We start from the raw sequence: 14,232 nt of genomic DNA on the forward strand, positions 1-14,232 counted from the left end.
AATATACTGTTTCTAATTCGTTGTAGAGGAACAAAACTGCAGTGAGAGGCAATGACTTAAACATCACTATGGAGCATCAGACAATACAGGGTATTTAAAATAAACCATTATGATAGCTGGACACATATAAAAATAATCTCTTTATTGTGATTTTTTTTTCTCTTTACCTGACAGTGTTATATATTTAAACAGGTGAAAGTATCTCTGCTGAGCCTGCAATGTCACGTTTCTCGCAGCAGCAGTGCTGTCATAACCAGCGTCTTCCCCGGCTGCTTGTTCCCTGCCCTACACCACCCGTTCCTTCTGGGCCGTACCTCGGCTTGTGAGGCCACACTGCCCGCCAGATGAGGGACCTGTCCGAGTGGGAGTCACCGCTTCCCACCCTCTTCACCCTGGATGTTGCCAGCAGGAACACTGGCTTCAGGAAGCTGCCTCCTCCCTGCTCATTTCTGCCCTTGCACAATCCATGAGTTGTCTGAAACCCTCTGCAGAGCTACAATAGGGAACAGATTTAACAGAAAAATAGCATTTCTTAAGACTGGTTGTTTTTCAGTGGAGTCAGTTCACTTGAGCCCATTCAACGTGTAACTGAGCAAGCACCACGTTCTCCAAACAATGGAGAAGGACAGGTGAGAGCAGGAATAAGGTAAGGGCCTGGCGCTGCCGAACGTCTCACAAAAAAATGGTGTGGCCACGCGTACCCTTCTGACACAACCAGCCACCTGGGGAGTTGAACTGTTGTACTCTGCACTGGAGCAGAGCTGGAGCTCTGAGAAAAAAAGAGCATCTGACTAAGCAGTAACTAATAGCTGAGGTGGCAGCACCTTTAGCAGCTGTAGTCATTTTGGAAATGAACTTGTGACTGTCCCCTAAACCACAGCTGCCTCAAAAGCCGACTTTACCCTGAATTAGGAAAGATTTCTTCTTTTTTTTTTTTTTTTTTCCCCTGCTCTGAGAGCATTTCAGACTAAGTGAGATGAAATAAAAAACACATTTAAAGAAATTACACTGGTAAATGAAGATCCTAAAAAAGTTTTCAAATGGGCCACACTAAAATAATTCTGTAAGATGTTACTTTTTTTACCTCAAAACACTTTTATACTTTGAAGTAAAATCAGTTGATTTTAGATCTATTATTCTAATACAAGAGAGATAATAAACTCAACACCACTTACAGTAAGCTTTACAATAATTGTTATAATAAACTGGAAAAAACGAATACATAGCAACCTTTTGTGCTAAATCCACTGTTTTAAGCTTTAGTAAGCTATTTGTTCATCTGTATGATGGAGGTTTTAGTCTGATACACAGAACACATTGCTTGGCTTTTAAACTGATTCAGTAAGAGCTCTTTCAGGAGGATCGAAACCCATCAACCTTTCACCTTCAACTCAATAAATCATATCCCATTTAATTCAGTTTTTATTCAATGAAATGATGTATAAAAACTTACAAATCTGAGAACTTAACTATACACAAAAAGATGATATTCAGTTTAAACGTATACACAGAGAAGAGCTGTGGTTTGTGACTTGCCCTCTCCCACCCCTCCCCCCAAAACACACACTGTCTCCATTTGCGACGGGGCACTTGTTCTGTCCGCTTACGCCTTCCATTGCCCCAGTAATTGCTCAGTGGGCTTCATTGCTGCTGTCAGTTTAGGTTTTTAGGCTACCAGCAAAAAATCTGGGCATCTATATAAAATAATAAGAATCAGCAACTTGATTTTTAACACAAAGATGCAATGCTACCATCAGCAGTAACTAAAACTACAGAATTCACCCTTTCAGTTTTTGCAGACTTTGTCTTGGCTTTGAAAATAACGGGACTCTCACAGAGCAGAATTTGCCAGCCAGCACTACGGATTCACTTTAGAACAACCATGATCCCCTGTTGCTAGAACGTCTCTGCACCACTTTTTCTTCCTCTTAACTCATGCCATTAGACCAAATGAAATCATGGACATTCCAGCCTCAGTAAGGCAATACAGCTTTTTTTCTCTCCTTTCATCCAGAATGACTCAAACCTATAGCTAACAACAGATGCACGTGCTGCACTAATGGTGGTACCGTGCTCACCAGGATGTCACTTCTCTAGTTTCCTTTGTAGCTTGGGTGACAACACTTACCTATTAGCTTCTCTTCAACAGGCCAATAAAAATGCACACAGCTCGGGAGGTTTTAAATTTGATTAAAAAATAACCTGTGCAATGACTAGTTTTGTCAAACAACTAAAAGACTTTCTGGGCTGAATCTGAGAGTAGACGGCCAGTTACTTAAAAAGGATGTGTGCATTCATTTACCTGTACCAAATATACACACAAACACTTTCTATATATATATATATATAAAAATCTTTATACATATACAGTATTTTTTATATATATATATAAAGATTGCCATCACATTATTATTACAGCTACTTAAGTCAAAATTTGACTAAGTAACTACTTAGCTTGACTCCATTATGTTATCTGAAACAGATACCCAAAGGCATACTTGAAGGAAAACATAAGGCTAAAAGAAAACCAATAGCCTCAGCTCTTTTTACCTCAATGAACAGAGATTTCTGCATTCATTGAGAAAAGTTCTGAGGGTTTTAAGTTATAAACTTAATCAACTTGCATGTGGACTTCTAAAAAGCATGGTGTTTCATTTGCCAGATCTTCTCAAAATGCCTTTCACCAGGGAAACTTTTTTTTATATATATATATATATATATATATATATATTTTCTTTGCTTACCAAACTGATACTCTGTTTCTCATTACGCTCATCATTGTATCTAAATACACTCTTAAGCAATCTAAATTTTGTTTAAAATCTATTAAATTTGGATTAACTAATACTATCAACATAGTTAGCCGGTTTATTTTTTCACACGTTCCTTTGTATTAAAATCAATTATGTTGTGGTTTGATGCAAGAGCTTTTTGTTTGTTTTGGTGGGAGAGGCAAAGTCCAATTCCCTAACGTGCCAGTACAGTTCTGGTTGCTGAAGACAAAGGGTGGGAAGGAGGCTGGTGGAAAAGATGGCAGGGGTAAGTGAGGTAAGAGGTGGGGGGAGGAAAAAATTGATTTAATAAAAAATGAGTAAAGAAACTTTAAAAAATTGATATAGGTTTCACATTCAGTCTAACAACACTGCTTCCTGCTCCTTTTTGATGGAGGCTAACACTGCATTATCAGTCTCTGTGGCTTCTGTGTCCCCACCACCTAGCAGGATGGAGCGATCTTCTTCTAGTGTAAAGACAGAGTTTTGATTTTGGCACGAATGTTTGACTACTTCATTGGGAGTTGAAAACGTTTTGTCACACAAGTTACATTTGTAGGGCTTGTTGGTCTGTACTAGCATGTTGTCCATTTGACTGCCTTCCTCAAAAGTACAGAGTTCCAGAGTCTGTTTGTCCACCATCGTGTACGTGTCCATGCTCTGGTTTAGGCACACGTGTCTGGCAGCCTGGTTAGCCCTACAGAAGCTTTTGTCACAAGTGCTGCACTTGAAGGGCTTGCCAGTGTGTATGTACATGTGCTCCCTCCAGTGGCTTTTCTGAATAAATTTGCGACCACAGATGGAACATTCATATTTCCGTCTTTTTACTTCCCTCTCTTGATCTGCCTGCTCCAAGTTGTCTATGTCTGCAATATCGGAGGGGGGCGGTGTCTCTGACTGCTGCTGCCCGTCAATTATTGGGGAGTCTGAGATCTGCTGCAGCTCGCTGTCGCTAATCATCCCCGCTTCAGGCACTTCCACGGCATCTTTATCAGCTGTGTTGTTACAGAGAGACAAAGAAAGATTACTTTCTCCCTGCTGGCTAGACGTGAAGGGAACTCCTGTGTGGATCTGCAGGTGCTCACGCAAACTACTTCGCAAATTGAACCGGCGACCGCAGAGGTGGCAGGCATAGTATTTTGGGAAGCTTCCGTTCCTTTTCATAATGCTTGGCTTGACATGTGCTATTGTGAGTGAGGCAGGCTGTTCATCTGAAGAAGATGCTTCCATGTTGGCCTCTTCTCCTGCAGGTGAATTATTACCAGCGGCAGATACCAATTCTGGAGATAAAGAAGATGGCAATGGGTCAGAAGTGGACATATTCGTCCGGGCCACTTGTGGCAGAGTTGTAGCTAACTGCGAGAGCTGCGAGCCTTCAGAAACCTGCTCTTGGTTCATCCGTGATGTCTGTGGCCTTGGTTCTCGCCCGAGTTTGTCAGCTGCTGATGGAACCTTAGGGGGATGTCTTATCTGGTGATCTGCAATCTGGATGCCATATAATGAAGATGCTAATGGAAAAACTTGATCCGGGTGAGAAAAAGTTCCCTGACTGGCAAGGCTGGCCTCTTGAATTAGTGGATATGCATGCAGAAACTTTATTCCCTGTTCTAGTCGAACTGGGTCAATGAGTTGCGGTGCCATCTTCCCCGTGTACATCAAATGCAAGAGATAGCTGAAGATATCTGGCTGTATGTCAGTCGCTTTCAAACGGACACATTCACTGAAAGGTGAAACAAAATGATGAATAAGAGATAAGGAAAATCTTTTTTACCAGATCTAGGTTATTCAAGCATTGATAAAAATCAGAGGCATCTACTTAAATTCAAAAGACAGAATCTGCAATAAATATGAACGCTTTAACGTAAAAGAGCTAATCTCATTGGCCCCTTGAAAGATGACATTTTTTTCCTCAGGAAAGTAACTGGCTTGAAAGACGAAGCTGTCCCATGGCAATCTGCACCTTTCTAAATTGCTGTTATGTAATAGATTTGTGGTCACATATTCATATATTTTGTAAACTGCAAAGATATTTTTCCCTTTTTTTTGGTTGGATTCAAACACGTCTGTAGCTAAATTAAAACTTGCCAGCACTGGACTCTAAATTCACAACCCATTCAACTCTTCTCAGTACTTAGCCCTGAAAACACCTAAAATTCAGCTGGCACTTGCCTGTTTGGCTTCTGTGGCTTACTAGTGTTTACAGGTACAGTTCTGCAAAGGTGTGCTATCAGCCTTGTCTCAACTGCATTACGATCCAGAAACCATGCAGGACAGGGTGCGATCTGATGCAACAGCTGTAGCCTGGGCACATCTAACCCGTGGAGGCCAGGCTCCTTACAAAGCAGAACAGGAGCTTCTTTCCTTGAATAGGGAGGAAGAAAGAGTAGCGCCAGCGGTACGCCTGGGCGGCCTAACAGTCCCTCGGTTGGAGCGCTCCGCAAAGAGAGACGCTTTGGCTGTGACGCCCTCTTCAGCCTAACAGGACTGAAAAGAACGCCATCCTCCAGCTGAGAGCATGCCCTGGGCATCACCCTTTAGGGTACTCTGGACTGAAACACCCACCATGCCTCCGGCTGAAGCTGCATCTCTGTGCAGAAAGAGAGGCAAGGTTCACAGAAGAAGAAAGAAAATCAGGAACATCTTGTTAGCCAGTTAGCTAACTAGCTAGTTAGCTAGGCCAGTTAGCTAACAGGAGAGGATCTGGGATTTTAATCGTTTTTCGAAGTTATTTGTAGCTCTTGTATTAAAACAAACATTAAATAAAAGACAGAAATCTAGAAACGGACGTGACTGCGTGCTGTGGTCTGAATGCTCTAACCACAGTAGGTTACCAAGCTGAGGAGGAAATGATAGCCAATTCTTCCATTTCTTGAGGTGCACCCTTCTTGAGCTTTCTCTCCGACTGCTTTTGAATTCTCATGTATTACCCAAAAGTAAACTTTGCAATGCTGTCTTCCAGAGATGACTGTGTGCTCTTGATGGAGCATCAAGACCGATACATCTGCCCGCAGTCCTGTCTCAGAAGTGCAAATGCATTTCTGTCCTTGATGTTGACTTTTGGCTAAGAATTCTTAGCCAAAGAGTTAAGAGTTTCACTCTCCTAACATAAACTTTTTGAGATAGTTCAAATAATTGGAAAAAAGAAAAGACCAAAAAAATCTTTAAACCAGTCTTACACTTTTATTATCTTTTCAATGCCCTCCATGTAAGGCTGCCCGCCAAAAAAAAAAAAGAAAAAAAAAAAAAGAAGAAACACAAACTCCCTTATTTTCTACCACTATGTAGTATTTTATTATTTAACTGACTTTGGTAAACTGTAAAAAAACCGAAACATGTTAACCTCTTCTATAAGTCCATTTCTCAAAATATCCTGGCAAATACTTGTTGGGTTGTATGTAATGTTATGAAAATGTCAAGAATAGCGCCAAGACACAGTAGAGGATAGCGAGTGGGGGAAGGAACGTGCAAGAGTGAAGACGGGATCCTTTAAATATTCAATTCTAGGAATTCTATGCTTTTTTTAAGGATAAAGAACTTGTGCTAAATTGTAACAGTGTTAATGAATCACAGTTCAGCTTTAACGTGTTTTAAACTGAGATTCTAGTTTGCACGTAAGACTGGATCCCATATTCCTTATGTCACAGCAAGAAGCAAAAAGAACATTTTCAGGTTTCAAAATGTTGCTAGACCTCCTTAGCTTAGCTAACTGAACAACGTTGAAACAGTGAACCTTTTTATAGTTACCTGGTTTGATGAACAAACAACATCTTGAAATAGTTGGAGAAAGAAGCAAGGACCGATTTGTGTGCCTTGAAGTAGACATCACCAATGGCAACTGTGCAGTCACACAGGAAACCGAACTCTCTCTGAGCATTTAGTTGCTGCAGCAGAATAAGTCCATGGTTGGCCAAATCCATTTTTTTACACTCTGAAAAGCAAACAACTTCCATGTAAAACTTAACAGTAGGTGTACAGATGCAACAGTAGATGTCTCTTAACAGATATTTTCCTCTAATACCCATATATCATGCTTTAGTAACACCTCTTAATCCCAAGTGCCTGTATAAATGATATCTTACATGTAGGCAAGGATCTCCCTTTCATAAAGGGCAATGTGACTCACAAAGGCGCAAGTGATTTGCTGAGGCTTAAAGAGCAAAGCAGAGCCAGGACTAAAGACTTCTGAAAAGGCATGGGGGGACGACGACTTGGATACAGAAACATAAATAGCTAAAGGAGAGGAAGAAATATTAATAAGTAGTAAACCCATCTATTTGTAATGGGAAGAATGAAGTATTTTGGCTACCACTTGTCTGTTCAAACAGGAAAAATAGATCTCCCTTCTGGTATCAGTCACCTTCACCTAAGTGGGTGGGAGAGGGAAGAGCAGAACCCAATAAAAGACAAGTTAGATAACTGTTACGTAAAAGATATAGAGAGATACTGAAAATTCAGGTTAAAAGTATGCATCCATCCAGCCGAATCCAAACGCAACGTTAAATAATTAAGCATTTCTGATGGTTATGCCCTCTCCCGGGAAATACCAGATACATACCCGAGTCTTCCCAGGCTGAAACAACGAATTCATTCTAGGTATGGGCAAGCCCTCTGGACTATCAGAACAGGAGAGGCCAATCTTTTCACTCAACAACTATCTGTTTATTTACCAAGATAAGCTACAACAGCATTTGCTAAGGAGCCCGCATGACAGAGTGCCTGACGCTCGCCTAGCAAATCAAGAAACCTGAGGGGCGAGAGGTGCGGTTCTGACGACTAACGGTGAAACGTGGCACTAACCTGAGCCCCCCTAAACCAGGGCTTCCACAGCCTCCCACCCTCCCTGCGCTTCTCTGTACCAGCTGCTGGAGGCTGCCCTCAAAGAACTGCCTAAGAGCTACAAGCTTTTTCTCAAGGATTTGGGGGCAGCCTTGGAAGCAAGAATCGGTAACTTTGGGGAAAAAAAGCAGCCAGGGAAACACATCAGGGCAGTTGCACATGGTTGGATGGATGAATGTACAGCTAGTAAGATCAACAAGTGGATATAAACTTAACCACAACAAATAGAGCTTCGGGCAGAAGAAGTGAAAGTATGAAGTAACATAGGTCTGTACGTAGCCACGCAAAACAGCAAGAGAAGTCAACAAAATACCTGGGCACGTTATGCCCAGAACAGTGCAGATGCTCTATGAACAGAAAAGAAAGAGAAGGTGAAACCAGAAGTGGACCAAAAGTGGTAGATTTATAAGAAGTCTTGGGTTTTTTCCCTCCAAATTTAATAGGAAGTTATCGAAATTTTAGGTACAGTACAAACAGCTTGTTTCTTCTATACATTTAAGAATGTGACATTTTGGGAAAGAGAATAAATGTGTATTCCACATATGCCAATATGTTTAGTCATTGGAGAAACAAGTATTTCTACTTGCTGGAGAGTGAAGAATGCCCTTGTATTTAAATCAATAACCAGGCTGACCAAATGCATTCCTTTGCATTCACATGCGATCAGAACCCGTTTGAGTCGGGGGTGTAAGGGCAAAGAAAGAAATACAATTTAAGATACAGTTGATTACTTTCTTACAGTTAATAAGAGAAAAAAAACAGGTTCCAACTCTCTTCAGGTCCATCCTCTCCTCCCTAAATTACTGTTTGGACAATTATGTTTGTACAAAACAACATGCTAAAATCCTCTCCCTCTCTCCAAAAGAGGGGATACTTGCTGTCAGCAGTAACAAAAACCACGGTCGTCGTGATTTAATCCTGCAAAATGCTCCATGCAGGTAGACTTTGTGATGTTACGGAAAACACACTTTTTTTTTTGTAGCTTTAATTTAGATTATTCTATGCGCTACATTCTTTAATTCATCGGTGTTGAGTCTGGTTTGTACTTGGACAGCAAAGCTTCTCAGGCAGAGCAAACCATCGATGTGAGGGAACTCCAAGCCAGAAAGGCATTCTTTCTAGTTATTATCATCCTAAGTTTGTTTAGCTTATAGTTAAGCTTATCCAAACAGCAGTCACTGTGGCAGTTGAGGCTGTTGCCCTTCACTAGAGACCTGAATTAATCTTTTCACAAAATGACACAGTGTTCATCCACGTGCGCAACACTTAAGTTTTTGGGCGTATTTAAAAGATATTTAAATGCTTTGAACTGGAAGCACTGGAAGAATGACACTGCAAGGAAATTACACGGCAGGGGAAAAGAGTAAGGATTTTGTCTCCTTTTTATCTATAGAAGGGTACGTTATAGGTATGCATATGCTCCAGAGTTTCACCCTTAGCTAAATAAAATGATGAACACCAGCAAGGCGGTATTTTAGCATTGACCGGTTCCACAACTGCGCAAAAGACTTCTCGTGCCCCGAAACCCTGCAGGGACAGCCCGTCGCTGGCACGGCTGACAGGCCGGCCTGCCTCAGCTTTATCGCAACTTTCCAAGTCACCTCCTTTGCTCAACGGTGGGTGAAAAACCACGCGAGGTGGACTCCTTTCGGAAAAGGTACGTTTATTCCGGAGACCACGAAGGGAAAAGCAGAGGGCACAAGCCAAGGGGGAGGGCAGGGCACCAGGCAAGAGGAGAAGAACGCTGGGAGGGACGCGGAAGGGGAAGAGCGCGGAGACCGGCAGCGCTCGGGCCGCGCAGGCGGCCGTGTTGACAGGAAACAGCTGCCGGCCCGGCTCAAGCGGAGCCCGCCGCTGCCCTCACACCCCTCAGCGGGCACCGACCCCCCCCACCGCGCCCCAGCCCGCCCAGCGGCGCAGGGCCCCGGCCGGGCCCCGGCCGCTCACACAGGCGCCCCGCCGCCTGCCAGTTCCCGCGCCCGCGGAGCGACGGCGGCCGCGCTGCCCGCGCCCCAAGCCCCGACCGGCGGCGGGCGGCTGCCGGGGGCCCGCGCTGCGCCCGGGCCGGCCCCGCCCGCCACAACGGGCCCGCGCGCGCGCGCGCCGGCAGCGGGAGGGAGGGAGGGAAGGGGCGCGCGCCACCCGGGCCGCTCCCGCCGCCTGCCGGCGCCGTAGCGCGCGGCGGAGGGGGCGTGGCCCGCTGCCCGCCCTCTCCCCGGAGCCACGCTCGGGCTCTGTGGCACAGGTGACGGCGCCCTCCCATTGGCCGCCGGGGCGGAAGGCCGGGAGGCCGCGCGCCGCTCTCACTGGCTGCGCCCCGCCCCTCCTCCCCTCTCTCCGCCCGCCTCCCCCCGCCCACCCCCCCCCCCGCGCACGCCACGCGCGCACGGACGGACGGCGACGGCGCGAGACGCAGCGCGAGCGGAGCCGCCAGGGCGCGCGAGACGGGAACCGCCGCCGCCGCCGGGGCCGCCCAGGCTGCCGGGGAGAGACAGGCGGGGCCGCCCCTCGCTCCGCGCGGCGCCCTCCTCCCCCGCCCTTCCCTGCGCCGGATGCCGCCGCCGGAGGGGGGGCCGCCCCGCTGCGGGCGGCCGGGCGGGCCCCAACCGGCCGGGCCGGGCCGAGCCCGGCGCCGGGCGACGCCGGCCCCCCACCCCTGCCTCCCTCCCCCCTTCCCTCCCTCTCCCCCTCTCTCCCTCCCCCTGCCCCCTCCCTCCCCCGGCGCGGCGCGGCCCACCCCCCCGGCCCGGCCCGGCCCTCCCCTCCCCTCGGCGCGGGCCCATCCCCCCCCGGGCTGTGTCCCGGATGGAGCCGCCCGGCCCGGCCCGGCCCGGCGGGGGTTTGTCAGGAGGCCAGGCAGCCCCAGCGGCGCCAGGCGCGGCCCGCCTCCTCCTCCGCGCCCCCCTCGGCCCGCCGCGGCGCGGCCGGACCCCGCGGCCGGGCGCCCCCCGCACACAATGAGGAGGTAGGGCCGAGCAGGCCCCGCCGCGCCCCCGCGCCCGCCCGCCCGCCGCCGCCGCCTCAGCCCGGGCCGCGGCCGGTGCGGCGGGGCCGGGCGCACGTGCGGGCGGCGCCGGGATCCCCCCGCGGGGCGCGGCGCGGCCGGTGCTCACCTGGGGGGCGCGGGCCGCCGAGGCGCCTGGTGCCGCGCGGGCCGCCGCCGTCTCCGCGCCCAGCAGCAGCAGCAGCAACAACGGAGTCAGCGCGGCGGCGGCGGCGGCGGCGGCTTTTCCTGTCCGGTTACGTTAGGGTCACATGACCGAGAGCGGAGCACAGAGGCTGCAGCGAGGAGCCCCCGCCGGGGGGGAGGGGAGGCGGCGAGCGCTGTGGCGGCAGCAGCAGCAGCAGGAGCCACCCAGCCCCCGCCCGCCCCTCCCTCCCCCGCCCGCCGCGCGCAGCGCGGGCCGCACCGGCGGGACCGGCCCCGCCGCCGCCGCCGCCGCCCTCCTCCTCCCGGGCGCCCCCCGGCAGAAAGCGCTCGCCGCCGGCGGAGCGGGGCGCGGGGCCCGCGGCGGGCGCGCTGCCCCTTTAAAACTCCCGGGGGTGGGGGCCGGCGCCGGGGCAGCCCCCCCACCCCAGCCCGCGCCGCTCGCCGCCGGGCGGGGGCGGCCCCGCCGCTGCCGCCAGCGCCCCTCCGCCGCGCGGGCTGCGGGATAACGGGCCGGGCCGGGACGCTGCCCGCTCCCCGGCGGGGCCGGCTCGGGGCCGCGGCAGCGTGCGGGGACGGGACGGGGCAGGGCGGCGCTGCGCTGCGCTCGCCGCCGCCGCCTTCCCGGCGCCCTGCCGGCCTCGCCGCGGCGGCAGAGGCTGACCGCCGCCGGTGCCGCCGGGGGCGCCCGGCCTCGACGCCGGGGAGCCGCGGGTGGCTCCCGCCGGGCGGCGCTTGGCGGCCGGGCGAGGCAGAAGTGGCGGGCGCAGGTGCATCCCTCCGCTTCCCGCCGAGCCAGCGGGGCTGCGGGAGCGGGGCGGCGGGGTGCCCCGCGTCCCCCGGGGCACGGCCTGCGGGAGCCGTCTCCTGCTCCGCGTCCCGCTGGCTGCTCTCCGGGTGTCGTTTACAGAGGGGTCTGCGTCCGGCGCTCCGGCCGGGGGGGCTGCGGGCCCGGGGCGCCGGGCGCGCCTCGGCGGAGCTGTCAGGCGGGAGGCTACCGGCTCACGTGGGGAAAAGAGCGACTCCCAGTACGCACGTGGGAGGCTTGGTCTGCTGCTTGGCTGTTCGGGTGGACACGTTAGTTGAACCGGGTGTTTTTAACTCGGCTTTTTAAGGGGGGGACAGAGCAGTCTTCCCTAAAAATCAAATCTGCAGCTTTGCGCAACGGCAGGTTCGGTCGCGGTGGAGCGCCGACGGCAGGCGGCTGTAGCCAGGCCTCGTTTTATCCAAATCTAAGGCATGCTATGGCATTCGTGGGTGCTCATACAGCCGCAGAAATAAATGCACCAACGAACGCTGCGATACATGAAAAAATTTTTGGTCTTGCAGAAGTTATTAACTCGGAGTTGTTAGCGTGGAGCAGGGAGGCCGCCTTCGTCCCTGAAGCAATGGAAGGGTGAGCCCTGCGTTGGGCTGGAGCGTGATTTCTCCGCGTCGGAGAATCGGTCTGGGCACGGCCCGGAGCTGCACCTTGTTGTACGGTGACATCCGCTGACTGGAGCAGTGGTGCGGGCAAAACCGTTTTCGGAGAGAAACTTTGTTGTTGTTGAAAACCTTGTAGGAAGATATTTGAGCAGCAGTAGTTAAAGGGGGTTCCTTTGCACCCCCTGCCCCGGCGACCTGAGCCCGCTATCGTTAAGCATGCTTTCTGTTGTTCCTTAGGAACAGCATATACTATAATGTCAACGATTTGAATTAGGCCCAGGTTATTATTACCTTTTTTAAGGTGCTTATCTAAGCGAGCTTGTAGGGGGCTAGCTGTAGCTGGGATGATGTTTCCACACCCATTAAATGAGATGTGCTATGGAAAAAAGACCCAAACACTTTTACTTTAGTGTCTTGACAGCAAGTGTGCTGAGAGAGGGAGGAGGAGTCTTGTATCTTGTCTGGTTTGTAGATCAACAGATGATTGCAGTCATCCCAGGCTATTGTTATTTTTACAGGATCTAAACTGATTAAGGACTAGACCAGTTTTATGTGAGGCTGACTCTGCTGGCTCCCACTGAAGTGAATGGAAGTCTTGACAGACACAGCTTGAGTCCGTTTGCATTGTATAGCTCATGAATATTCATTTATTTATCCAAGTTAAGCTGGATAAGTTGAAAACTAACTGGTTAAGTCTTAAAAAAAAAAACAGCCTCAAAACCCAACAACTTATTTCTAATTTTAGTGGAGCTGAAAGCTGATAGTCTGTATGCTGCTGTTGCAGTATTTTGAATAAAGCAACTGAACAGAACTGCATCTTTAGGACGCACCTCCAGTACCTGTGATGTGCTGAGCTACAAGGGATGCGTTTTTAACAGCTGAGTTCTGCTCTGTGAGCGCATGGCAAAAGTTTATAGACTGTATTTAACCAGTCTACTTGGCAAATTTTTTCCCTGTACATTTCACTTGCGTTTCAGCTCTGCAAACTAAATACAAAGTAGAGACAGTAGATGGACATTTGAACTTAAGTTGCTTAGTAGTGGATGATTTGTCTCATTCTCATGGAAGATGGTGAAAGTGATATAATTTTTAATTAAATTGAGTGGGCTACTTAGGAAAACCAGTGTGTTTCTGGCAGATAGCTGGCAGGCTTTGTGGCCTATTTTTTCTCTTCTTTGTTGCACTTGAGTATTTATGTGTCGGCATTCATGTGGGATTCTCCTCTGTGCTCTCTCTGAAACTGGAGAAAAAATCACTTAGTTACGGGGTTTTTATTAATAGTTGATAATTTGGCTTTAAAGCACCTTTGTTTGGACCACAATACTTTAATTCAGCAGTAATGCAATTCTTAATTTAAAAGTGTCCCGTCTGATTCAAGGTCCATCGAAATCTGTAGAAAGATTTCAGTGTTGAGTTTAATGCTGCCGAACTTCACACCTTCGATGCTTACACCTGAGACATGTCATCTGTGTCGCAGGGAGCAATAAGCAGTTCATCTGTTGCATTTTGGACACTTGACTTAAGATGTGAATCTAAAATTTTACTTCCATCTCATCTTTGGAGTTTTTTGTTTGTTTGTTTGTTTGTTTAAACATAGTTACAATCCATGCAGCTGAAACTGTAATTATCCTTGTCTCATTAAGTGGTATTACTGTGCTTTTAGGTTTATATGCTGATTTCTATCCTCCCCCCCCCCAGTTTCTTGAGGTACTTGTTTAGGACTCCTTTCCTAGTTTTATGACTTTTTGAAAGGACTGTTCAGACTGATTCAGATACTGCTACACACCTGAGAGCATTCTTAGTTGTGTTCCTGTTGATGATAGGATCAGTCCCTAGGTTTTTGGTTTTGCTTTGGTCTGCGTGTACCCAGATTAAAGGCAGAATTTTGTCTGGTAAGATCATATTTTGCATTGTAAATGAGCATACTGCTGATGATTTAAGTGTTAAAAGGATGATGAAGGTGTCTGCTAATCTGAGTAAAAATTCACTTGAGCAGTGGGAGGAACTTGATCCAGACCCAAGTCCTGTAAGTGTGTCTTTTTGGTAGAGTTC

At 49.0% G+C, this 14,232-nt stretch overlaps 1 protein-coding gene across 1 annotated transcript; it reads right to left on the reverse strand.

The window, feature by feature from the left end:
• Positions 1 to 2,759: 2,759 nt before the first annotated feature.
• Positions 2,760 to 10,932, reverse strand: ZBTB2 (zinc finger and BTB domain containing 2). The gene is made up of 3 exons (XM_082306132.1): positions 10,721 to 10,932; positions 6,516 to 6,699; positions 2,760 to 4,491 (listed from the first exon to the last, which is right to left on the reverse strand). The coding sequence occupies exons 2-3, from the start codon at positions 6,686 to 6,688 to the stop codon at positions 3,129 to 3,131; spliced, it is 1,536 nt and encodes a 511-aa protein (XP_082162258.1). The 5' UTR covers positions 6,689 to 6,699; positions 10,721 to 10,932; the 3' UTR covers positions 2,760 to 3,128.
• Between the last annotated feature and the right edge of the window lie 3,300 nt (positions 10,933 to 14,232).

This window comes from Platalea leucorodia, assembly GCF_965183815.1.
Source record: "Platalea leucorodia genome assembly, chromosome: 3".
NCBI classification, from domain to species: domain Eukaryota; kingdom Metazoa; phylum Chordata; class Aves; order Pelecaniformes; family Threskiornithidae; genus Platalea; species Platalea leucorodia.